The sequence below is a fragment of the Ctenopharyngodon idella genome, chromosome 5 (assembly GCF_019924925.1).
Source record: "Ctenopharyngodon idella isolate HZGC_01 chromosome 5, HZGC01, whole genome shotgun sequence".
NCBI lineage: Eukaryota > Metazoa > Chordata > Actinopteri > Cypriniformes > Xenocyprididae > Ctenopharyngodon > Ctenopharyngodon idella.
In genome coordinates this window covers 37,820,834-37,848,625 of record NC_067224.1, presented here as the reverse complement: position 1 = coordinate 37,848,625, position 27,792 = coordinate 37,820,834, and the positions used below count along the sequence as shown (strand labels likewise).

At 36.8% G+C, this 27,792-nt stretch overlaps 1 protein-coding gene across 1 annotated transcript; it reads right to left on the bottom strand.

The window, feature by feature from the left end:
* Positions 1-6: 6 nt before the first annotated feature.
* Positions 7-27,792, bottom strand: fbxw8 (F-box and WD repeat domain containing 8). The gene is made up of 11 exons (XM_051893616.1): positions 27,274-27,792; positions 27,091-27,195; positions 25,326-25,490; positions 25,047-25,135; positions 24,791-24,942; positions 22,967-23,163; positions 22,546-22,770; positions 11,193-11,320; positions 3,959-4,132; positions 528-644; positions 7-442 (listed from the first exon to the last, which is right to left on the bottom strand). The coding sequence occupies exons 1-11, from the start codon at positions 27,652-27,654 to the stop codon at positions 289-291; spliced, it is 1,887 nt and encodes a 628-aa protein (XP_051749576.1). The 5' UTR covers positions 27,655-27,792; the 3' UTR covers positions 7-288.

The following is a 27,792-nucleotide window of genomic DNA, read 5'->3' as shown; positions in this document are numbered from 1 at the left end:
CGAAACTTAATGTTGTATGATTGTATTTCATCTTCTCAGATGATAATTTAATAGTATTATATACTAAAATGTGCAAGGACAGAACATGATACAATTTATAAAAACAAAGATCTAGTAATTCTAGTCCTCAAACACATCTTAATGTGTCATCCAAAGTTTTGAATTTACACAAATTATGGTTAAATAAAGAATTAGTTTTAAGAAATATGACCCCAGATCATCTTAAAAGAGCAAATTCAATCTTTCCAGTCCAACTTGCCCCAAAAGCACAGTGTATCAGATGCCAATCTAAGGGCCCTTCAGTATGTCATAAGGCATCGCCAAGCCAATGTTATAGCTGTAGCCAGAGGACTCTGTGTAGTTGGACCTACAGATGGGCAGGATGTGATCCTGTGCAGATGAGTCCATTGAGAAGTCATAGTGACAGATCAGCCCTCTGTATCTAAAGAAATAATAGAAGTACAAAATAAACAGATGGGAAAAATAATAGCAAAGATAACATAACATAATGTCATGTCTGTTTTTACCTGCGGTGAGCGGTGAGGTCATCGTCTGTGATACAAGCCCCGCGAGGGTTCTTCTCATCAGGGATGTTGGCCGTCACCAGAGTGCTGCTGTTGAACCGTATGTGGCGAACCGGGTGCCTGTTCACAGACACAACAATTATGTAGCAGCAATGCATTTCTGCTTTTGAAAACAATGATCTTAACTCTGTAAAGCTTGACATAGGAAATAACAGTCAGGAAAAAATCTTATTTTTTAAAGATTTATTTAAAAAAGATTTTTAAAGTTTATTGAACCTTCAGACAAAATATTTAAAAAATTTTAAAAGAACTTTGAATATGTATCATTTATTACATCAGGATTTTATGGCTCATATAGTATGATATAGGAGAATATGGATCTCATACTTGAGGAGGAAAAAACTAAATTTTATTCAGAATTAAGCAAAATTATACAATATTGCTGTTATTTTATGGCCAAAAGTAGGATGTAATTCTGATAGTTTGTACTGTAATTCAATGAGTTCTTTATAACAGTACAGCAGACTACTTACTACATAAAATACATATAAATATCAGTTGTCACTCTATATCTTCCAATTACACTGTGTTTCAAGTTATTATGCAAGTGACATATCAGTAGGATTTCAGTACAATAAACATTCAGATTTTACTTTTTCAAAGAAAGTGTTTGTTTTATTTTCCATATCTTTTTAGATCTCTACACTGGTTACCTATTAAGTTCCGTATCGATTATAAAGTACTGCTAATGACCTACAAGGCTCTAAATGGTTTAGCTCCTGTGTACTTAACTGATCTTCTATCGCCCTACAATCCTTCACGCTCTTTAAGATCACAAAACTCTGGACTTCTGGTTGTACCTAGGATATCTAATTCCACTAAAGGAGGGAGAGCGTTTTCACATTTGGCTCCTAAACTCTGGAATAGCCTTCCTGATAATGTTCGGGGCTCAGACTCGCTCACCCAGTTTAAATCTAGAATAAAGACTCATCTCTTTAGCCAAGCATTCACATAATGCATCTCATATCAGATCAATTGCACATGACTATCTTTGCTTAATGTTATGAACAGCAGCTACGCTAATTATTCTCCATTTGCTTTTCTGTTTTATCTCGGGACACCCGTCCCGAGGTGACTAGAGAGTACATCAGCTTCAGTTTGGATCCTGCCTCTTAAGAAGACCTCAGATGACCAACACCTTTGAAGAGACGGCGCCAACTCCTGCGAGGACTTCAGAAGATGCAACATCTGGATCAACACGCACATTCCCAAATTTCTATATATCCTAATTATTGTTAATATGTAATTGGTTTCCTGGAGCTCATTGCTTCTACCTTCAATTAAACTGCTAACAGTGACTGTAAATTAATTGTCTAAATTATTACATTGTTAGCTAACTGCATTCTCTAAATTGTAATGTTGACATGCATTCTCTGTAAAGCTGCTTTGAAACGATATGTATCGTGAAAAGCGCTATACAAATAAATGTGAAGTGAACTGAATTTAATTGAATAACTGGTATCAATCTCAGACAGGTTTGTTGAGTAGTTTGTCAGGTCTACTTGGGCAAATGGAAACCCTGCTTAAACAGGTTGTTCCACATTATTAAGCAAGTCACAGTTCTCATGCAATATGAGGAGGATGAAAGATCTTACTGAAGAAGAAAAGCATGAAATGGTGCAATGTTATACAACAGGCATGAAAACAACTAATATTGTGTGAAAACTGAATGGAGATTATCGAATAATTTACAGCACAAGAGAACTCAGTCAGATAAAGGCTTATTAATGAAAGTTTCTGTCAAAAAATTTGTTATTAAATTGTATTAAAAGGACAGCTATAAAAAATAAAAAAAAGCCACTGTTGAGCAGCAAACAGGTATTTGAAGCTGCTGGTGTCTCTGGAGTTTCAAGAAGCTCTCCATGCAGGCTGGCAGTTGTGCCTAAAGTTGCATTTCAGCCACTCCTAACCAAAAGCTCACAAAGAGAAACATTTACATTGGGTTTAGAAATACATGAAGACTCATTTTTAAATAGATTTATTCACTGACTAATGCCAAACTACAATGGATGGTCTAAACAGATGGATTTCTGGATGGTTGGTGAGTGGCCACCACGTTCCAACAATGTGCTGGAATATTGGGAAGTGAGATGGAAGGTCCCTTTAGGGTTTCTGATGGTGTCAAAATGACTTCTGCAAGATATATGGAGTTTAGAACTGACCATTTTCTGCTATGGTATAAAAAGAAGGATTTCTTGTGACATAAAAAGATTTTCATTAAGGACAACGCAGTATCCCATGCTGCAAAAAACACCACAGCAATAAAACTTTAGGCACAACTGCCAGCCTGCATGGAGAGCTTCTTGAGACTCCAGAAACACCAGCAGCTTTAAATACCTGTTTGCTGCTTAACATTGGCCTTTTTATAGTCCTTTTAATACAATTTTTTTTGACAGAAACTTTCCTTAATAAGCCTTTATCTGACCGAGTTCTCTTGTGCTGTAAATTACTCACAAATCTTGTGATAGTTCAATAATCTCCATTCTGTTTTCACACAATATTAGTTGTTTTCATGCCTGTTGTATAACATTGCACCATTTCATGCTTTTCTTCTTCAGTAAGATCTTTCTTCCTCCCCATATTGCATGAGAACTGTGACTTGCTTAATAATGTGGAACAACCTCTTTAAGTATGGTTTCCATTTACCCAAGTAGACCTGGCAAACTACTCAACAAACCTGTCTGAGATTGATACCAGTTATCTAAAAAGATATGGAAAATAAAACAAACACTTTCTTTGAAAAAGTAAAATCTGAATGCTTATTGTACTGAAATATTACTGATATGTAACTTGCATAATAATTTGGAACACAGTGTATGTGTCTTAATAAGATATTTAAATGCTTCGTTTTATGAAGCTCTGTAGTTTTTACTGTGGGTGGCAAAACATGTAATGATAATTGAGAGATGTACAAATAAACGTGCCTAAAAACCCTGATGTGTCAAATTTGATTCTCACATTTTAATGACTTTTCTAAAAAATGAGGTATGGATAATCAAGCAAACCTAAGCTGCTCCAGTTCAGTAAGTGGTTATCTTGAAATATTACTAACAATAGAAAAGTTATTCTTATGTTTAATTAATAAAAATCAGTAAAGATTTCACAGAAAAAAACAATGACCTGAAGATGGAGGTTTTTTAAATAATACTAAAAGGCCAATCAGACAACAGAAGGCATGTAGTAGATTGTGTACAACAGGTTTTTCTGCAAAGTTTTAATCATGCTAATAATTTAGAGGCCTTATAAATTTGCATATCTAATCAGGCTTTATAGGATTAAATGACTCACCAAATAACTTATTCAGATAAATTATTATTTATATTTAATTATGCATTTGGCAGAGGCTTTTATCTGAAGCGTTCAGACATTCTCACCTGTTATGCATTTCCCAGAGTTTGGCTCCTATCCTCATCTCCCACACACTGACCAATCCCTCACCACCTCCGCTCACAACCTTCCAATCATCTGCCTGGACGGTGGTCACGCCCATGTGATGGGCATATAAAGAGACGACTGAGGAGCCAGTACGCAAGTCAAACACTCTCACTCTGGAAAAGAGAAACTGTATGTCATTACCACTTCAAATACATTACACTTAAAGTCAGAGTAGTCCAAGCACAGACCGTCTGATAGGGCTGCATGATTACATTGGTGATAAAAACAAAATTGCAATAGGGCTTAGTGTGATTGTCAAATTGCAAAGGATGTGATTTTATGCGGCATCAAAGTGTATTACACTGCTCTCAGAAATACAGCTCCTATCTCTTTGAATGGGGAAACATCAAATTGTCCAAAGCTGTTCACCAAGCACACGATTAAATTTCATATTTGAAATCAGCAATGAAATCAGACAACTGTTTTGTCGGGGTTTTTCTAAATCAGAAAAATCGCAATTAAATTTTTTCCCCAAATCATGCAGCCTGATGCAGTCTTATGATCCATATTGCACACAAAGGGCCAGTTCACACAGAAAGCGTTTTTGCTGTTAAAAACGTGAGACATGAGTCAGTGGAACGAAAAATATGAAGTTGAACTTATTTTAACTTGAGGACCGTGTTTTTAAAATGCTGTGTCACGCACAAGACGCTGCAAAAGATGAAAGCCATGAGCGCAACAGTCAAAGATGTCTGTCTAGAGCGTGTTTATGTAACAGAGGCCAGCTAGTGAGAGCTATGCAGGTAAACCTCAATCCCCTGATCTCAAGAGGCGCACTAGCGACTGATGCTACAGACTGCAGTCTTTAGTTTCCTTGTTAACCCTCCCGCCTCCCATGATGGAAACGCCGGTTTGAATGCCGCTTGAAGCGGGTTGAGTAAGACCAGCTACATTGGTGTTGTGACCCCGATGGGAGTGAGGATTAGGGAGGCCAGCTAGTGAGAGCTATGCAGGTAAACCTCACTCCCCGATCTTAAGAGGCACGCTAGCGACTGACACTACAGACTGCAGTCTTTAGTGTCCTTCTTATCACGCTGGCCTCCCATGCTAGAGACGCCAGTCCGAATGCCGCTTGGAGCGGGTTGAGTAGGACCAGTTACATTGGTGCTGTGACCCAGATGGGAGTGAGGTTTAGGGAGGCCAGCTAGTGAGAGCTGTGCAGGTAAACCTCACTCCCCTGATCATAAGAGGCACGCCAGCGACTGACACTACAGACTGCAGTCTTTAGTGTCCTTCTTATCACGCTGGCCTCCCATGCTGGAGATGCCGGTTTAAATGCCGCTTGGAGCAGGTTGAGTAGGACCAGTTACATTGGTGCCGTGACTCGGATGGGAGTGAGGTTTAGGGAAGCCAGCTAGTGAGAGCTGTGCAGGTAAACCTCACTCCCCTGATCTTAAGAGGCGCACTAGCGACTGACCATAGAGACTGCAGTCTTTAGTGTCCTTCTTAACATGGCGGGCTCCCATGCCAGAGACACCTGTTCGAATGCCGCTTAGAGCGGGTTGAGTAGGACTAGTTACATTGGTGCCGTGACCCGGATGGGAGTGAGGTTTAGGGAGGCCAGCTAGTGAGAGCTGTGCAAGTAAACCTCACTCCCCTGATCTCAAGAGGCACGCTAGTGACTGACGCTAGAGACTGCAGTCTTTAGTGTCCTTGTTAACACATCGGTCTCCCATGCCGGAGACGCCGAATGGTGCTTGGAAGGGCTCAAGGAGGACCAGTTACATTGGTGTTGTGACCCAGGTGGGAGTGAGGTTTAGTGTAACGGAGGCCAGCTAGTGAGAGCTATGCAGGTAAACCTCACTCCCCTGATCTCAAGAAGCACACTAGGGACTGACTTGTTAGCTGCCTGCCTCCTATGCAGGAGATGCCGGTTAGAATCCCACTCAGAGTGGGTTGAGTAGGACCAGTTACATTTACATTAAAAAACAAATGAAAAGTAGCACAGTGGAAAGGAAAAAGGTGTTCTGTGTGATCAGCCACAAAAGTTACTGGGCAAGCCATGAATGGATTGGCTGATTTTACACAACTTCTAGGATACTCAGAGTTTTAGTAGCAAGCAAAATATATATTCAAGACAGTGCATTATATTAAGCTTTGTTGGCTGTCGTTTGCTGTGCAATTATTAAGATTTTTTCCACATTGTCCTATTATTGTAATATATATATAATATAGTATTGTATATAATACATTAATATATTAACTATTGCAATAACCTATTTTAGAAAAACCCATCCCTAAACTGAAAAGAAAATTTGCTTTGGTAAGCATGATGTGTCTCTAAATGGTCGGATCTTGGCCAGAATAAACTGCAAAGTGGACCATACTTTAGTCAAAAGTCTGACTACGCAAGACAAATGTGTTAGAGAAATTGCAGTATGACAGCTCTCTCCCTCTAGCAGAGCACCACTGTGAGATGACATTAGTAGCTGGTATAAAGAAATTACTTTTACAGGCCCAAAGGAGCTCAATTCCATCTGTCCTCTTTAATGGTACCAAAGGCAGCCAAAGAATGACTCTATGCTGGTGCTTTCCAAAAGATAATCGACAAAATTAAATTTTTCCTGGACCGGAAAAAAAAAACAACACTTGGAAGACAAAAGATATTAGTCACAATGAATCGTTAATGCATAGCCAAGCAGGATTTAATGCAAGTAATTATGTGGATGTGCCTATCTATTGTCCTGTTTTAATTTCATCGAAGCATTTATTGTTGTACGAGGCTGTAATATATTTACTGGCAGGTTGCAGTGGTCATAAATCTAATGCTAGAACAAGATCTAGTTTCACTGAGCTGTCAGCAGACAGCCTTCGTTCAATTAATCAAGAATATTACTCAGGCACTTCCAATGCCACCAACCGTGAGCAAAAAGACAACAGGACACACGCGGCCATGATAAGTGTATGGACACAGATAGCACACATGGGCTGCTTCACAATCACCATCATCATCATCATCATAACTAACTTAACCACATTTATAAACAGTGAAACAAAAGCTCAGGTGTTTTTCTTCAAGTGTAACTTCAACAGTAACAATAGAATCCAAAAAAACAAACATTAATTGCTTTTTTCCTAACACATTACAAAAAAAAAAAAAAAAAACTATTATAACTTCAAATAACATACAGACATTATCGTTGTTAAAAACAAACAATAAATCAAAGTAGAATGTATTTAAAAAGAGAAAAAATATATGTAAAAATAAAAGTAAAAAAGACAAAAAAAAAGAGAAAAGGTCACTGATAAAAGATTTAGCCAATGAAATTTTAGATATAGAGTGCAACAGTTGAGTTGAACTCAATTTTTCCATAGGGAAATGGATTTTTAATGATAAATTTAAAGTCTGCATGAACCAGAAGTTGTGACCGACTTCAGTATTGTGACGTATTTTCCAAGTGAAACGGAATATTGAATGAGAAAAATAGAGGCCGTGGCTTGTTTTTTCCCTCTGGGAATGATTGGATCTAGAAAAGTAGGTGTTCCATTCAGTTCATTGTCAAAGCTGGCAGCAGATTGAAGTTCTAACCAAGCTGTCAAACTGATATCATCAGAGAAGGAAGGCCATTCCACAGGGGAAGTACATTTTCAGATTTTGATTAAAGATTACAAAGACAATTTTCCTTTCTAGTAATAAGACCTTTTAGTAGGTTTGTGTACCACAGACCTACTGTGAGTTCCAAGGTTGTTAATTAATGCTTTTGTTGATGCCATTCAACTCAACAACTTTAAATGAATAGTTTAATATTTCTCCATCGTGATTATGTCATCCGCAATGCTTCATGGGATTGTAGCTCTTTCACTGTGTCTACATCGGATGCGAGCGGCGCGACAAAAGACAACAGAACCAATGAGTTACGAGTGACGCTGTCTACACTGGATGCAACACGATATCTCCGATATTAATGCCCCGATCGATTTCTGACGTACAAAAAAGTATTTTCAAATATTTTTTGTTTCAAAAAGTTTTTAATATTGTGATTCACTTTGTAGCTGGTTAAGATGGTTCATGACTTACAATGCTTTACCAAAGACTTTTTTTTAAATCCCTGTTGGAAAAATGAATGGGAAAAAAAAAAATAGTTCCGGAACCATGTGATTTTTTTCATCTTATTAAAGCAGGGTTCTTAAATGACTAATAAAATCAGAAGGCAGAAGCTTCCCCAACAATGTTGGTGACACTCATCCATAAATGTTTCGGTTTCTAAAAAAGCAACAGCCATCATCAATCTGTTCTCAATTTTCATGCGTGGAGCTGAACATACCCATCACTTATGGCTCCTATCCGTATACACTTCCTGTACAGATGTCTGTCCAGGCAGATCCAATCAGGCAGAACAACACAAACAGAGATTTCTCTCTCTCCGCAGCACTGAGGCTGAACAAATTGGAAAGCAGAACTGATGCATTAGGTCCTGGCCTTTGGCCACGCTAATAAAGGGCAGGACCTGAGCCCTCGTTTCCTCTGGGCTGTTTGGTGTTTTGCCCACAGATGAATCAGATGGGGTCAAATCATTACAGCCAAAATGACACTCCAAGGAGTGTTTCGCTTCGCTCATTCATCAAAGACCAACAAAAGGTGAGAGCTTTTGCTTTGTTGGAACCGTGGAAAGACAGACAGAGAAAGACACAAAAAAGAGATGTTTTAAAAGACACCGCAGCTGGCCAGAGAGACATCATGTCCTCCCTCTTGGCACTCTATATAGTGTCTGAGCGAAGATGCAGTTGGAATTTATTTACAAAGACCTGCCAAGCATCTCTCCACCTGCCAAAGTAGCGCTCCCGCTGTCACAAGTGTCAATGAAATGGCTCTTTATTCGGCAAAGACTAATTGAGACGCAAGCATCAGATGTGGACCGCGCTCGTGCTTCTGTATTGAGTCCGCTGGCCAGATGTACCGCATCTCTCTTCGTCTCCAACATCTCTTTGTCCACTAAATCAATAGCCCTCGGTGATGCACCGCTGACAATAACACCATCCTTTCAAACCGAGAGCTTTCATTATTCCCATTCCCACTTCTATAAGTGCCTGAGCTTTTCAGATGCTTTCTGTAAAATGATTTTCAAGGTAAGCCAAAAATAGTTGAGAGCAAGACAGAGTGCTTGTCGCGCTTTGAAAGGACCACAGCTGTGGGGAAAAAAGTTTTTCCACTTTGGAAATAATTAGGAAGGTTTTATTCTAAGTGCTTTAATCTTGTATATCTAATGCAAATCTATTAAACTATCCAAATCTGCTGTATGTGACAATGAACCAGCACATTTATCAAAAACTTCTGTTCTCAGAGCTGTGGCCTAGCGGTTAGCACATGTGCTAGTGATACATTGAGCTGTGGTGCACATGGGGGAGGTTCGAATTTGTGTCCTGATTTCATTTGCGCCCTTAAGCACATAATTTCTTTTCTACTCTTTAGATGAATCTTAATATGCCTTTTAAACTTTTTAAAGCTTTTTCAACTTGCAAAGCCGGAATTTCCAAATTCCTATTTGGAAAAGTGAATAGAATGCAAATAAATTGCTAAAGAATGTAAAAAAAAATGCATGCATCATGCAAACATGGCAGCACCCAGGGGTGCGTTTCCCGTATAACGACGAAACTTGCAGCTTCACTACCATAGTAAGACGCATCGTTGAGCAAATCAACTAGCTAGTCATGACTGTTTTCTGAAACCATATTGTCGCAAACCTGTAGTTCAGCCACGTTGGTGAATGATGTCACGCAGGTGGTGGAGTAATAACTTCTTTAAATGAATCCGTTTGAGATAGAATTAATGCTCGATTTTTTGCTATAAATTACGGACATGGCATCTGAGGACTAATTCTCATTTTTCTCAGTTATTTTGCTTTATTTCCAGATTCAATCATAAGCTCGTTCTTACGTACTAGAGCATGTACACACATGCGCAGTCTTCAAAAACGGTGCTTAAAATCTCTGGACAAACTAAAATATGTAAATGACATTTGTATATATTCAAAAAAAAAAGATATACATTGTACTTAATGTCAGCTTGCTTATTTATTTTATAACCAACCATAAATAAATAAGTATATTAGTTTGTTAGTTTTTTGTTTATAGACCCACTATCACTTTGAAATACCCTGCTGTAAAGCAACAAAATCTCAGTTTTTTTCTACTGTAAAGGGGAAAAAACTGAGTATGTTTAATAATTAATTCGGGATGCATTAAACTGATCAAACTTGACTGTAAAAACATTTATAATGCTAAAATATTTCTATTTTACATAAATTCTGTTCTTTTGGATGTTCTATTCAATGAATTTTGATTAATAAAATGTATCACGTTTTCCACCAAAATGTTGTATTACCTATTTTTAAGAACAACTCTTTTCAACATTGATAGCAATAAGAAATATTTCTTGAGCATCAAATCAGCTTATCTGAACCATTGGATCATGTGACACTGAAGACAGAATAAATTGCATTTTAAAATATATTAAAATAGAAAACAGTAATTTTAAAATGTAATAATATTTCACAATTTTACCATGTTTTTGATCATTTAGAAGCAGCCTTGGTGAGCAAAAAAGACTTCTTTGAACACACAAAAAAAATTACTAACCTCAAACTTTTAAATGGTAGTGTATATAATAAAACATTTCTACTTAATAGTGAATTTATGTTGTACTGAATGTAAGTTACTGATTTAAAAAAAAACTAAACAAAAACAATAATAAGTGATGAAAAATTGTCACAATTCAATCAATGTTAATGGTCATAAAATAGGCAGAATTTTAATTATGCAAAACATGCTCTTAAAAGGCTTTGTGACATTCACCTATAGAAGGATGAGAGTGAGGAATGAGATAAGCACACAATTCAAACCTGTTTCACATGAACACCAAGGATCAATGTGTCAACAGGCTTCATGATATATGCACCCATTCAAAATGTTTCCTCAACCCTAAAAAATAAAACTAGTTGCATTAGAGAAATGCAATACAACCTTTAAAAAAAAAAAAAAAAAAAAAAAAAAAAAACAGAATTCACACCAGCTGCAGGTGTAAATGAGAGTGCTACTGTTTTGTCAGAACTCTCCATGTTTAGGAAACTCAAATCACAGGAGGCTTTAATTTGCCAGACAGAAGACAGAAACGTGTGTGTGTGTGCAAATGTAACAGTGATAGATGAGGTACACATGTTTGCGAGTGTGTCGTACCGCCTGTCTTTGTTCCCACACACCAGCAGGTGAGGAGGGCTGTCTCTCAGGTTGACGCAGGTGAAGTCTCCCGCCGAGTTCCCCACGGTCAGCTCACACTGGCTGGTCTCCAGGCTGTACACCTGAATCTGAGGAGAGAGGACGATTGCTCCTGGTGAGATGGAAGATAGATTGTAAAACTGGCAGGATTGTGCAGTAACACCTGCTAAGGTTCAAATGTTAGGCCCACAGCTTGCATCCACAGATGCCAGATAACACGTTTCTCAAGTCTTGCATGCCTTCTGAACTTCTAACACACTTTTAACATTTCAGGTACACAACCAGTATAAACCAACAGAAGCAACCTGTTTAACTGACATTATAGCTTTCTAAAGATATGCTTTCTACTATGCTGATGCTTTTATCTAAAGAGATTTGATGTTCCACTGAACTGACCAATACACTACCATACAAAATCTGGGTGTCGCTAAGCTTTTTTTAATAAGAAATTAATACTTTTATTCAACAAAAGATGAATTTAAAGTAAAGCAAAAATAAATGCTGTTCATTTTAACTTTACAATTTCTAAAAAAAAAAAAAAAAAAAAAAAAAAAAAAAAAAATCCTGAAAAAGAAAATGTATCACAGGCAGTTTCCATAAAAATATTAAGCAGCACAACTGTTTTCTACATGATAATAAGAATAGTTTCTTGAGCAGCAAATCAGCATATTAGAATGATTTCTGAAGGATCGTGTGACACTGAAAACTGGTGAAAATTCAGCTTTGCATTACAGGATTAAATTACATTTCATAATACATTACAACAGAAAACAGCCATTTTAAATTGTGTAATAATATTTCACAATATTACTGTTTCATTGTATTTTTGATCAAATAAATGCAGCCTTGGTGAACATAAGAGACTTCTTTCAAAAACATTAAAAGTCTCATGACCCCAAACATTTGAACATTAGTGCACTTCTACTTTAGCCAAAAGTGTCATTTACAGTGAGTCAATTTCTTTTCACCATGCAGAACTGGCAGATTTTTACTCATACATTTTAATTACTCTTAACATATATTGAGTAATATATATATATTGAGTAAGCTAATTCACACAAATAACTTAAAATTATCATGAAATCTCAACTTAAATATTTTTAGTAGTGGAAACTTGGCTAGCTTTAACTAGCTAATTCAGTAAATGCTAACTTGCTAATTGGTAACACAATGCTTTGATAGCATTAGCATTGCATAGCAATTACTGAAAGAGTACGACAATATAGAACATTTAACCTATATTTGTTCTCAAACCAAGGTCCAATACTCCACTTGTCACCATGATGGTAACACCCCTCCCCCGAACCCCCCCAACATAACAGAAACTCTTCTAAATTAGCATAGCAAAACATTAAACACTACGAAGGGCCCTATCATACACCTGGCACAATGCAACGGCAGGCGTGACGCAAGCGTTTATTGCTAGTTTCAGTTATCATTTTCACATCTAGCTCTCATGTTGTTTAAATAGCAAACGCATTCGCGCCCATCTGTTCGCCCATGGGTGTGCTGGTTTGAAAATGAGGTGTGTTCAGGTGCATTGTTGGCGTGTTGCTATTTTGAGGCAACAGAAAACAACTGCGCCATTGACTAGTATTTTTTAGTTGTTTTTTTTTTTTTGTTATTCAAAGGGCTCATTAGTAATATGCACCTATAGGCGGTTGCACAACACGCATACACTCTGCTTGTTACAAACACAGGGACGCACAGCAGCACAAAAACATTTTTAAATATTAAAAACAAAAGGATTCCTCTCTGGAAAAGCATTCTTTTTTTCCACTTGCAAATTCTGCCATGTAAATAGCAATCTGCCATGGTGCAAGCACCTGGCTTTTAAAGGGAATGGGAGATGAGACTCTGATTGGTTTATTGCATGTTATGCCCAAAACACACCCATGACTCATTAAGAGACTAGATACATCCCTTTTGGACCATGCGCATGGCGTGCCAACCATTTTTTCTGTCGCTAAACTAGCAAAAGTGGATTCGGACATGCTCTAAAGTGCACGCACTTCAGACCATGCGCTTAAATCGTTGAAATAGGGCCCTTTATCTCCCACTTAACATTAACCTTGCAAAAAAACATTATATAACACTTCATTTTAGCATTTACTCTCCCTTTTGAGTGTCAAAGCATGGCAAAAGCATGCTGGGAAATCCCAGCCCAACAATTCAGATTACTTAAAATGTGTCAGTTTTGTGAACTCAAAATAAAAAGAAAGTTCTAAATTCACATAAAAGTTAATTGGATTGAACTAATTTGTTTAGTTTTACTTTACCCTACTCAAAGCATTAGGGTTTACAGTGTATATTTCCTTTTAAACTTCAAACTATGACACTCACTTCCACCTCACTTGATCAATCAAACTTTTGTGAAGACCACAGAAAAACAAAGTGTTCAATTATTGATTATGAACTGTTGTACCATCAGTCTCCTGCAGGTGCTTTAAACATCTAAAGCTTTTGACTAATCCGCTCACATTAAACAGTCTCTGAGGTAATTCAATCCTAAAAAAGAGACTGGTTAACAGATTGCATCAGCTGCCATTTAAACAGTGAGCAAAGGACAGACAACAGCATGAGCCAAATTGGACGCAAACTTTGAGGCAACAGATAGAGATGTTAAACAAAAGAGAGAGAAGAGAGAAGAACCGCATGATGTCAGATTTGAGCTCATGCCAGCTGTTTAGTGCCTTCAGTTTGGGCCAGACACACTTAATTGTGAGCCACCGTGCTGCCAGCCAAAATCCTTGAGAGGAACCAAAAATTACAGCCAATGGGAGTTTGTCATCAAGACACGAGAAAAGCTTCCAATATGTAAAGCTACAATATGTAAAGACTTGTGGAGGAAAGCTGATTAGAATGAATCCGCGATGAGTGCATATGTCACTGGCAGGAAGACAGACTACTGGGATTATGTTGGGGATTTATTCATCATTACAGGATTCAGGAGGTTATGGAGACGTTCACACAAGTAAACAATGATTTAGCTGCTGAGTTGTAGTTGAGCACATTTAACAAACAGCATTTTAATATACACATCACCTCCGTTACTTGCATCAAAATTGAATTTTGTCATGTGAAAATACACAATTTTCACTTTATTAAAAAATGTACACTACTGTTCAAAAGTTTGGGGTTAGATTGTTTTAAAATAAATGAATACTTTTGGAAATCTGTTATAAGAATATAGGAAAAGGTTAAGGATCATGTGACGCTGAAGACGAGTAATGGTGCTGAAAATCAGCTTTACATCACAGGAATAAATTACATTTTAAAAAAATATTACAGTAGAAAACAGCTATTTTAAATTGTAAAAATATTTCAAAATATTACTGTTTTACTGTATTATTGATCAAATAAATAAAACCTTGGTGAGCATAAGAGACTTCTATCTAAAATAGTGCTGTCAAACGATGTATATGTATATTTGTATATAATATAAATTATATAAAAATATATATACATGTAAATATTTCTTATATATATACACACACACACACATGTATGTGTATGTATTTATATATACATAATAAATATACACAGTACACACACATATATATTATGTAAACACAAACTTTTATTTTGGACGCGATTAATCAGGATTAATCCTTTGACAGCACTAATCTAAAACAAAAATCTTACAGAAAAAAATATTTGGAATCAAATATTTAAATGGTACACAGTAGTGTAATAAAGTGTTTTAAAGTAAAGATTAAGGCCCGGTTTCACAGAGCAGGCTTAGCCTTTTTGTGATCAATAACTTAGCTGTTGGTAATTGTTTATTTATTTTGAACTTTAATTAAAAAATAATAAAAATAAAATAGGAAATATAAAAAAAATAATTAAAATGAAAAATAATATAAAAAAAAATGCTTCAAGCATGTAAATAAACAATTATTGCCCTTTAATAATAATAATAATTTTTTAAAAAAATACATTTTTTAACAATTCTACAATCTTTTAAAAAAAATCTAAATCTAAAATTAAGCCTTGGTACCTATAATGATACAATGAAGCAAACATAGCACTGGATGTGCTGGATGAAAGTTATAACATCACAAATGTTCACAAGTGATACAACATTACAAATCAGTAAAATCAAATTAAAATAGTTGGTTATTATAATCCTTCGATGTTTTCTGAAAGGTAGTTTGGTAGGCATTAGAAATTTTGCTAGGTATATTATTTGTAATTTTGTTATTTTATTTTAGTAGGTTTTTAGAGCTATTTTTAGTGCTTTTAGGTTGCATTTATTATTGTTAATTTAATGGACATGTTAATTTAATGGACAATGACAATAAAGATAAATCAATCAATCAATCAATTAGGTAGAAACCAAAACTGTTAAATACAACTAAAATCATAATTTACTCTTGTAATGTGTCCTGTAATACTTGGTATAATTCTAAATTTTCGAGCCCTTATATCTTCCAGAAGTTCTGTCGATCAGAAGGGGAGATGTTAATCAGATTCATACTGATCTCACGAGACACTGCTCTATGTCTCTGAATTTCAGCACCTGGAGGTGCAACAGTGTGCCACATTTTCACCAGCCTATCTGGCTGCTGAACATGAAAGTGGCGCCTCAGGGTTTGCCAGCATGATCTGCGTGTGTGTGTGTCTGGGTCAGTGCTTCAAACACACACATACACAACAGATGCCCAGAGCTTCCAGTCTTCCAACTTAAAGACAAAGATGATGACAACAGAAAGCTGAAATAACACACTTGACCACCACATACATATATAGCAGCTAGAGAAAAAACATGTAAAAGGGTCTAGACGTCTTGGTAAAAACTGCTGAGATCCCAATCTCATCCTAATCATTACATGTAATCACAGACGTGCAGTGGTAATAATAGTAATCCAAATGTGCTCAAGTTCAAAAATAAACACCAAAACATGATGTATGACTCACTCTGTGACCTCACAGACAGTGAACTCCATTTGCCGCCTCTGTTTTTGACAAGTTTTAATGAGGCATATGTCTTCTCATTTAATAGCACACAAACACCTTGGATTCACCAGCGTCAGTTCTGGCACGTCTGACTTCCCTCTCGCAGTTTGAAAATCCTGTCAACATGCAACACGGCTGACAGACATGACATCACACACGGATGCGAAAGGTGCTAATCATGAATTGTTAGAATGAAAGCTTGTGGAGTATTCACAGAGGAGTGACACAACATGAAACAAATGAGCACGATTCCTGCACAATGTGCTGCAATAATAGTGTCAGATAAAGTCCTGAGATCATAGACTAAAGACAGATGCATCAAACTAAAGGGAGGGGAAAATGTTCACATAAGCAGTTTTTTTTCCTTGTTAGACAAGTGGTTTGAGAACATATCACCCTTGCAAAAACTACCATGATGCACAACCAGTAAAACACTTGGGGTAGGTATATACTAGGGGTGTGATGAGACAGTTAGCTCACGAGACGAGACACAGGATTGAGTTCACGAGAACGAGAAGACAGTATTTTTAAGAAATCCTCAATGATGAAATACATGACTAGAAATATAGTCTGCAGGTTCATTTTGAAATGTTTTAACTAATTATCTTGTAATGAATGTCACTGCAGTTCTACTTTCTGAGTATGAATAATTATATGCAGTAAAAGACAATAATACTCAAGCACAAGCACTGGTTTTGCCACAAATTCAACTGACTGGCTTCTCTCCTTCAGACCTTACTGTAATGAATTATGAGCTTCTACAACTTTTGATCTCCTAACTGAACTCCTTTCATAAATTGATCATACAAATAAAAATGAATAACAGTGCAAACAATAAGTTCCAACTATAATCAAAGTTCTCTCTTAATATTCAAAGCGCAAATAGAGACCAAATTTTTCTTCAAGAATGATACAGAGCTAAGAGATAGTTACAACTGCACAGCCCAGCCTAAGATAGCTTTCATATTGGGAAATATTTGCATGCATTAGGGAGCCACTTTCAAAATGCGGGGTACTGAAATTGCGTTTGAATGCGTGCTCGCGTTTTACTTTCGCTTTCGATTTCGTGAATAGGGAGTGGCGGTGCTGCGTACGCATTCTACAAGATAAAGCATTTTTCAGATGCTTAGGCTCTGCTGTGCAACGAATCTTCCGCCATGGTCTTGTCAGTCATTTCGTCATTTGGTCTGTTGGCTGGTTTTAGAGGGTTTTGGGCACTTTTCAGTTGGCCAGGCTGGAAGACCAGCTTAAATCAGCTTAAACCAGCTAAGACCAGCAAGCTAGCTTAAACTGGTATAAACAGTTTTTTCAGCAGGGAGTAACATCCATATACTAAAAATGTATGACATAGTCTTCTTGCAGAAAAAGCATTTCACTGCCTATGTTCTGTGAGTACAAGTATTGTTAGGAAATGCAAAAATTAGTTTTCGAAAATTAGTACGACTAGATAAGCAACAAGAAATACTGTTGTAACACCTTCCATTAAATAGTGAAACAAGACAGTCCACTAGAGCCTGACTTTGACAAACTGTCCTGTCGTTCAAACTCTCGGCTCACTCTAAATAGCCACCCCAGTGCCCGTTTGGTTAATGAGAGTGTTTAAATAGGGGTGATGTCAGTGCAGAAAGAGAGCCAAAGCATTGTGTGATACAACAGGACACCATCTGCATCCATCTATCAAGCACTCATCTGATTACTGTCAACACGTACGCCTGTCGCTTCACTGAAAAACTACCAGTTTCCCCTGAGAAAACCCATCCCTCCCCCTCGAGCGCTGATCTCCCCCAGACACGAATACTGTCTATTTAAATGGTTGCATAAATACACTGGGGACTTGCAGGGAGGACTATTGTGATTTGGAGAGGTTTATTTTAAGGTCTATTTTCACATGATGTTTGGGCTTTTAATCAGGAGAGTACGAGTACAAGACTGCACCGGCTCAAACTCAAAGCTCTGGAGAAACTTTGCATTAGGGTTATTATCGTTAACTAAAACCAAAACCAAAACCATAAAAACCATGTTCATTACTTTAAATAACATTATTAACTAAATATATTAAAATTAAAATAGAAAATATAAATATAAAATCTAATTTGAAATATTAAAGGTGCACGATCTAACTTTTTGTCCAAAATGAACAAAATGTACATAATGAGTCAATACACCATCAATCCTTCTTCAAAAATGTGTTTTTGTCTTACCCCGATTCATTATAAGCCAGTTATAAGTGTTTATATTTTAGACCGAGCAGGATGCTTTTTACACGTCATATCCGTAAATAGAGAAAAGTTGCTCTAGCTACTTTGATGCGTGTATTGTGTGGGAGTGGCACAGGTTAGTGGCACAATGAGCGAGAAAGGTTGACATGGAGCAGCTAAATCTTGAACCTCACCTGTTTTTAAAAAAAGATAACACGACAGAGCTCGTAATAAAATAAGAATCAACATTGGCTTGGCTTTTCTGAGATGGCGAGAACTGAGAGATTTGAAATGTTGCAAAAGCGATGCGGCGATGGTGTTTTAATTACTCAACAGGTGAGTAAGGTATTTATTGAACATATAAATTGCCATATGTAGCTCTCTAACAGAGTTCAATGTAAAGCATTATCTATTGTAAAGGGTCAATTCATTATGGTTGTTGTAGTGCTGTGCTGGAATTTATTTTCAAGGAAGTACCGTGTCTATTAATGGGTAAAGCTACAGTAACGTCTTCAGCTAGTCAGCTTGAGATCCTTTCCATCTAAACTGGTTTTATCTCTTAAGCCATGTTTTATGAGCAGTAGGATAACCATATTCATCCGCACAGTCACGCAGAGCCGAAGCACAACCAAAACAATGTTCTTCTGAAAAAGGCATGCAGTTTTGTTTTTAATCACTAGAGAGCCAAAAGTCTGTGTTCTGACGTAGAACACAGAAGCACTGCACTGCGTCTACAACGTCAACAGCATAGGAGGCTGACAGGGAAGAGAAGAAATTGTTAAATAAAGTCATTATTTGTGTTTTGTTTTTGCGCACAAAAAGTATTGTCGTCGCTTCATAAAATTAAGTTTGAACCACTACAGTCACATGGGACTATTTTAATGATGACTTTACTACCTTTCTGGGCCTTGAAAGGTGCAATGATGTGCTGCCTATGTGTGATTAAGAAACCTCTCAGATTTCATCAAAAATATCTTAATTTGTGTTCTGAAGATGAACGAAGGACTTACGATTTTGGAACAACATGATGGTGAGTAGTTAATGACAGACATTTAATTTTTGGGTGAACTAACCCTTTAACAAAAACTGTAATACACTCTTAAAAATAAAGGTTCTTTATTGGCATCTATGGTTCAATGAAAGACCTTTAACATCCATGGAACCTTTCCATTCCATAAAAGGTTCTTTAGATTTTTTAAATGTTCTTCACACTAAAAAACAAAGACAAAAAAAAAAAAAAAACAGTTATTTTTAGAATTGTTTACTGAAAGGTTCTTTGGTTCTTCTATGGCATCACAGTGAGAAAAACATTTTGGACCCTTTATTTATATGAGTGTAGTAAATTAGTGATACTAAAATAACACTGCTTTGCACCACCTACGGCATGCCAAAGTTAGTAACAGACTAGGGACTCTTAGGAGAAGCGTTGGGACCAAAGTTTGAGTTAATTAAAGTAACGAGTCTATTCCTAAGATAACAACATGAGCACAGAGCAACTTTTTATTTATCATGACTTTGGGAATACGGTCACAATGCACTTCACTGGTGGGCTCAAATTATGTAAACAGGGATCGTCCACAAGAGATCACCAGACGCACTTGTTGACATCATGTGGTGGTGTGGTTTAGTGGTCAAAGCAGGTGTACCAAAAAAACTGTAGGTTCAAACCTCATGAGGTATGATCCATAAAATATCACCACTGTGCGCTTGAGCAACGCTCTAAACCTCAGTTTACACCTCAGTCCCCATTGACCCTGTAATAACGTAGTGTAGTTGACTTTGGACAAAGCATCTACTAATACTTACATCATGCACTATAACAACAATACTTTTGCACTATTAAAAGATGAATTTTAGAAGGGACCTAATGGAAAACCTGTTTGAAATTTGGTAATAGTCATGATTTCTACTATTCTGTGCCACAGAAATGACACACTTCAGCTTTAAATGTTATGTACAATAAAAAAAACAAGTCAACACGGTGTAAATTTCACCACTACCATTTGTTGAAATGCGTCATACTCAAGCATTACATCTGAGGCAAGGGAGGCTCAGCCTCAAAAATTTATTTTATATCAATCTAACAACAAAAAATATGATCAAATTAAATGTTGTTTTAGTAAGAGATTACTCTGGTCAGAGAGAGTTAAAAAAAAAAAAAAAAAAAAAAAAATCAAATTTCAAAAATCTAATGTCTCCTCTGATGCATAAATTAACCAATCAGAATGGATATGCAAATGGTGAAACATAAAAGGCAGCTTAAAATGGGAAATGGAGGAAGAAATTAAATTTGCCTCCTTCTGTAAAAATGGCCAATCATTTATCAGAAGTGCTCTCTCAAACCTGTATATGGCACAGCAAGATGTGCCCCATTAGTTTTCTACACTGACAATAAGATATCCAACAAGAAAAATGTATGGCGGGACTTGATTTAATTTATTATAAATTAAATGGATTATGAAAAGTGGCATTGCATAACAGAATGGTATTGAGTGCTTGGTGAGGTCAGGCATCAAAAGAAAGTCGTTTTTTCGGAGCCGATAGCCTCGTGGGCAGCATTCTGACATATAGCGTGATTACGCTTTGGGCGACACGTTTGAGTCCTGACTCATGGACCTTTCCTGAGCCCATCCCCCTCTCTATGTCCCACTTCACTTCCTGTCTACTCTATACTATCGTACTGCAATAAAGGCAAAAACACCAAAAAAGGTGTCTTCTTAATATTATACCATTGTTATTTTTTATATTAAAAAAAGTATATAGGGTCATTTTTGGTTTCATGCAATTTTATCAGCATACTTATTAGCAAATAGATTTGATGGTAAACCTCTTAATAATAGTAATAATAATGTTATATTATAATGTTGCAATAATATATATTTGGTAACACTAGTTTTGAGACCAATTCTCACTATGAACTAGTTGCTTATTAGCTTGCAATTTACTAGCATATTGGTTGTTTATTAGTTCTTATAAAGTACATATTAATGCTATATTCTGCACGACCACATTCTACATCCCTTAATCCAATACCTAAACTTAAAGGGTTAGTTCACCCAAAAATGAAAATTCTGTTATTTATTACTCACCCTCATGTTGTTCCAAACCCGTAAGACCTTCGTTCATCTTCGGAACACAAATTAAGATATTTTTGATAAAATCCGATGGTTCAGTGAGGCCTGCATCGCCAGCAAGACAATTAACACTTTCAAGGAGCAGAAAGCTAGTAAAGACACATTTAAAACAGTTCATGTGACTATAGTGGTTCAACCTTAATGTTATGAAGCGACGAGAATACTTTTTGTGCGCCAAAAAAAAACAAAAAAATATCTAGGGATGGCCGATTTCAAAACACCGCTTCATGAAGCTTTGTTGCTTTACAAATCTTTTGTTTCGAATCAGTGGTTCGGAGCGCTTATCAAACTGCCAAAGTCACGTGATTTCAGTAAACGAGTCATAAGCGTTTCGAAATTTCAATGGTTCACCACTGGGGGGCGTGACTTTGGCAGTTTGATACAAATTAAATATCTTAATTTGTGTTTCGAAGATGAACGAAGGTCTTACAGGTGTGGAACGACATGAGGGTGAGTAATTAATGACATAATTTTCATTTTTGGGTGAACTAACCCTTTAACCACTACAACAACTACCTTACTAACTATTAATAAGCAGTAAATTAAGAGTTTTTTGAGGAAAAAGTCATAGTTAATAGTAAATATGTGTTCCCCAAACTAAAGTGTGACCATATATTCTAACGTAAAGTTTGGGGTCAGTTCAGTTTTTTTATGTTTTTGAAATAAGTTTCTTATGCTCACCATGGCTGCAATTATTTGAACAAAAAATACAATCAAAAAAGAAATATTGTGAAATATTATTACAATTTAAGATAACTGTTTTCTATTTTAATGTATTTTACAATGATGACAAAGCTGAATTTTCAGCATCATTACTCCAGTCTTCAGTGTCACATGATCCTTCAGAAATCATTCTAATATGATGATTTGCTGCTCTAGAAACATTTCTTATTATTATCAATGTTGAAAACATATTTCATATGTATTTCATATGAATATATGTATTTTATATGTAGTTTTTTTTTTTTACTATATTTGTGGAAACAATTATACATTTTTTTTCAGGATTCAGGACACAGATACCTTGTTGCCCCCGTCATTCATGCCCCATCCGCAGCTCTTGATCCCCAGTGCAGCTCTGCAGGGTGACACGTCCACACAGGTCACTGGATGGCCGTACACATAGTGAAGAATTCTTGGCTCCTGTTCTTCCTTCCATTTGGAATCCAGCAGGTAAACACTCTCACCTGCCCATACTGTGACCAAAGGGAAATCCCGTCTCCCTGGCACCACCAATACCCCATCTACCTGAAAAAACACACAGTTTCTCTGATGAATACATGATAGGTTTGTGGTTATTCACTATTCTGTGAGTTGTGGATGCAACAAGCAGTTTAATTCTATGGAATGCCTTGCTGGTGCCAAAATCACCCACATGCATGACTCATTTTGTCAACTGTTACTATGGTTGGCATCTTCTCTGCATGTCCCAGATTAGACTTACAGGCATTGGCAACTGAACGAGACATTGTGATCTCCAGTAGCCCTTCTCATCTGGTGCGTCCACCCGCACATCTGGTCCTGATGCAGAGGCCAAAGCCGGACTGTCAGGACTTAGATCCAGTGCATGAACCCTACGGAGGTGCTGGTACTGGTGAATGGGCTCAAGACAGGTTTCAGTGCTCCACACATCTACACACCCTAAATATACATAACAAAATTTATAATCAGATTTACAATTTCAGTGAGAAGTCTAGTTAATGTTATTTAATGCATTAACCATCATTAACTAACAGTGAGCAATACATTTGTTACAGTATAAATCTTTGTTAAATGTTAGTCAATAAAAATACAACTGTTTACTGTAAGTTCATGTTAGCTTAGGTACATTAAGGCAATACACTAAAAGCAATGCATTTGTCAATTTTGAGCTATTTGGCTTTTCAAATAAATTCAGAATAGTGAAAAGAAAACATCCAAAATACACTTTCAAGTGTTTATTTATTACACTTTATCTATTTGTGTCTGTAGATTTAAATTACAATGCATATCTTTAAAGGCTGAGTTCTCAAAATTAGTTTTTTTCCTCATGCACTAACTCAGAAATTTCCACTTCAATAGCACTTGAATACACCAAATCTCAGATTTTATTCCTATTCTATAGGTTTTTACAGAAGGGTTTGCTTTGCCTAATCGTATACAACATTTTCTTCCTAAAAACATGGTGATTTTCTGGCTATTGAGAGTATTTCCTGATTTATGGAGTCAAGTCACCTTTATTTATATAGCGCTTTATACAATACAGATCGTTTCAAAGCAGCTTTACAATGATAAACAGGAAAATAATGATTTAATGATGCAAACAAGATTCAATTCTGCTGTAAAGCAGCTCTAAAAAAGACAATAGTGTTAGTATTTAACTAAAGTCAGTTCAGTGTTGATTCAGTTCAATTCAATGACTGTGTAAAGTTCATCAATTATGAATGAGTTCAATTAGCAGAGGGATAATCAATCAATAGAGTGATAAAATGGAGATATCCAAACTTCCCTCTGTAAAAATCATTGACTCTAATACGTCAACAAAATGAAACAAGAATTTGAACCTGTTCAACATGTTCAAATTCTGTTCTGGAAATGTACACAAATTAGGGTGATGTATAGCAATTACATTAGTTACATTATTCATCTGGCATGTCTTGCCTTAAATAAAGGTACACTATGTAACTTTTGGCCCTCTAGGGGTTTAAAAACAAAACAGCAGTGCATGGATTTTTAAGAAGAACATTGATTTGGTTGTGATTTGGCTCTGCATGACTGTGCGGATGAATGTGATCCTTTCACAATAGATAATGCTTTACAATGAACTCTTTTAGAGAGCTACATATGGCAATTTATGCTCAATAAAACAGCTTACTCATCTGTTGAACAATAAAAATGCCATCTCCTTTTACAACATTTCAAATCCCTCAGTTCTTGCCATCTCAGAAAAGCCAAGCCAATGTTGATTCTTGTTTTATTTCGAGCTCTGTCACGCTCTCTTTTTGCCATGAGGCTCTCCTCTGTTCAGCATTTTTTTTTTTTTTTTTTAAATGGGTGATTCACCGGAGGTTGGAGATTTAGCTGCTCCATATCAACCTTTCTTGCTCATTGTGACAACTAACCTATGCCACTCCTATGCCACTAAATCTTGAAATTAACATTAACTAAGATTAATAAATGCTTTAGAAGTATTTTTTCATTGCTAGTTCTTGCTAACCTATGTAGTTTACTAATGGTAGCAAAGAAGTGCAAAAAGAAGATGGTGAAAAAAACCCCAAAAATCTCTTACCATTCTCATAAGCAGCTGTGGCTACAGTCTTATTGACACGTACATGACTAACGTAAGGTGCAGGGGTTTCATCTCTGATGGAATGTGTGGTGTGCAGGTATGATTTGTCCCAGTGAAGAGTGTCCCACAGACGGACATCCCCAGAGCTGTAGCTGTATAGAACAGATTAATTGCATACAATGATTATATGATCGGTAGTGTTTGGATAATTGAAAACATACAGCTTATTAATTAAATATGCCTTAGTAACACACACCCAGCGATAACAAGACCAGCACAGGAACTGACATCACACAACACCTTTCCTAACTCGTACTGCAGGTGACGAATGGATCCAACACGATTCTGTTCATTTAAAAAGTGTAATTTTTTAAGACAAATTAAATTCATTTTGCATCTCAGATTTATATATATAAAATTAAAGTCATAAATTTGTAATTGAACATAAAAATAAATATTTGTCTGATATAAATGTCATATAAATTTTTTGTTTAAGAATAAAATACTTCTTGGTTTGTAAAGGCATGGTGCTTACCTTCCAGTTTGACTTGACCACATTCTCTGTGTTGCGACAGTCTCTGAGCGTGCTCTTCCAGCAGGGGGAGTCAGAGATACTTGCCCCATTGTTATAACCTTCCTCCAGACACAATCTATGCCACAGGACCTCATCCTCAGCCAGCACCTTCCAGGATTTACTCACCTGAAACAAAAGCAATAAAGAGAATATTAACCACTGAACTTCAAACGCTATGAAATAAAAAATATCACAAGACATTCATAAAGTGTTTGGTTTGCAATTACAGCAAATTTGTTGCTTTGTGGTGGTGAGAAACCAAAGCCTCTTCTCTGAATATAATTTTAACTCTTAGATCGATGAATTTCACTGAAGTTTCCAGGTGATAAAAACAATCATAAAAATCATATATTTTACATTTATATGTATGCATTTAGGATTTTTTTTTTCCCCAAATAGATTTATCCAGTAAGGGAATATGAGCATGATCCCTCACAGAGCCAACAGTATTTATACAATATTCAATTCCAGGTTTATTAGAAGGCTAGAATAGGAAACAAGCTAGAGCAGTGTGTGTGTGTGGTTCAGGTATACCCTACATTATGGGGAAAAAAAATGTCCCCACAAAGAAAGCAATATCCAAAATACTTGTGGGGACATTTTTGGTCCCCATGAGGAAAGCAGCTTATAAATCATACTAAGTGATGTTTTTTCCAAAATGTAAAAATGCAGAAAGTTTTCTGTGATGGTTAGGTTTAGGGTTAGAGTATAGAATACACAGTTTGTACAGTATAAAAATCTTTATGTCTATGGCAGTGGTTCGCAAACCGGTCCTGGAGGACCCCCAGCCCTGCATAGTTTGTATGTTTCCCTCATATATCACACCTGATTCAACTCATGTGCTCATTAGTAGAGACAGCGAGACCTGAAATGGGTGTGTCAGAAATAGGGAGACATACAAAACGTGCAGGGCTGGGGGTCCTCCAGGGCAGGTTTGGGAACCACTGGTCTATGGAATGTCCCCATAAAACATGGAAACCCAATGTGAGTGTGTGTCTAAGTGCCTTGGCTTAAAGGGTTAGTTCACCCAAATATGAAATTTCTGTCATTAATTCATGTCTTTCCAAACCCGCAAGACCTTTGTTCATCTTCGGAACACAAATTAAGATATTTTTGATGAAATCCGAGAGCTTTTTATCTCCCATAGGAAGCAACAAAATTACCACACTCAAGGTCCAGAGAAGTAGTAAAGACATCATTAAAATAGCCCATGTGACTGCAGTGGTTCAACCTTAATGTTATGAAGCAACGAGAATACTTATTGTGCACAAAAACAAAACAAAAACAGTGACTTTATTCAACGATTTTTCCTCTTCCCTGTCAGTCTCCCACGTAGTTGACGCAGTGAACGCATTGCCAATACTGATCCGGCGTTCGGACGTAAACGCGGAAGCCTGCACTGTTCACTACGTCAACTGCGTAGGAGACTGACATAGAAGAGATTGTTGAATAAAGTCGTTTTTTTGTTTTTTTTCTTTTTGCACACAAAAAGTATTCTCGTCACTTCATAACATTAAGGTTGAACCACTGTAGTCACGTTGACTATTTCAACGATGTCTTTACTACTTCTCTAATTTAAATTTTGGGTGAACTAACCCTTTAAGGTTGTGTCCCTGCTATTCTAATGTCTGTGGAAATCCTGTAGAATAGAATAGAATAGAATAGAATAGAACAGAATAGAATAGAATAGAATAGAATAGACATTTATGCACTCATTCATATTTACCTGAGCACATCGTCCTAGATCCGTTCTGCCCAGGAAGTGGAAAATCTTTAGCGCTAGCTCATAGGGCAACTCCACATCAAAGAATGGGATGTCATTCACCTCATTCTAAACAAATGATATCCGGGTTTATTATTAAGAAAAGCACAGTTAATATCATGAACAGCTACATAACACGAGCGTTACCAGGTCCTGAAGGAACTGCTCAAGCAGTTTCTGGCACTTGTTTTCTTTTTTGGGGGGCGCGTCTGTGTTGAGCGCATCGCTGTCGGGAGCGCGCTTCCTGCGCGTTCTCTCTTGCTCGATTCTGTCCAGTAGTGGACTGCTTCTGCCGTCCAACAAACCCTCGGCGATCGACACGTACTCCGGCAGGTCTTTTGCTGTGGGCTGAGTTTGCTGGGACGCATTGCTCTGCTTCTCCCAAAAGCTAGTGCTTTGGTGAACAGATGAACTGTCTTTACTGAGATGCCCAAAATATCCCTCTTTGTCTTTACCGGATGTCTTGGGGTTTTTCTTTAACTCCTGTTTCCAGCGCTCTCGAAAGGCCAAAAGCTCATCCTCGTCCATCCCCTTTTAATCACGTTGTTTTTTCATTCATATTTATAAATTTCATATTCAAACGCAAGTCTTGTGGAATACCGCTGTTGCCATCAAAACAAACAGTGATCCGACCGCGAAATGGCCTCGGCTGGAACATCATGTTCA

What these genes read in the sequence shown, in the direction of transcription:
- fbxw8 (XM_051893616.1), bottom strand. Translation starts at nt 27,654, where the DNA reads ATGGACGAGGATGAGCTTTTGGCCTTTCGAGAGCGCTGGAAACAGGAG. An exon ending in AGCAGTTCCTTCAGGACCTG is followed by an intron (nt 27,196 to 27,273) that starts GTAACGCTCGTG and finishes TCATTTGTTTAG; the next exon opens with AATGAGGTGAATGACATCCC. An exon ending in TCGTTCAGTTGCCAATGCCT is followed by an intron (nt 22,771 to 22,966) that starts GTAAGTCTAATC and finishes GTGTTTTTTCAG; the next exon opens with GTAGATGGGGTATTGGTGGT.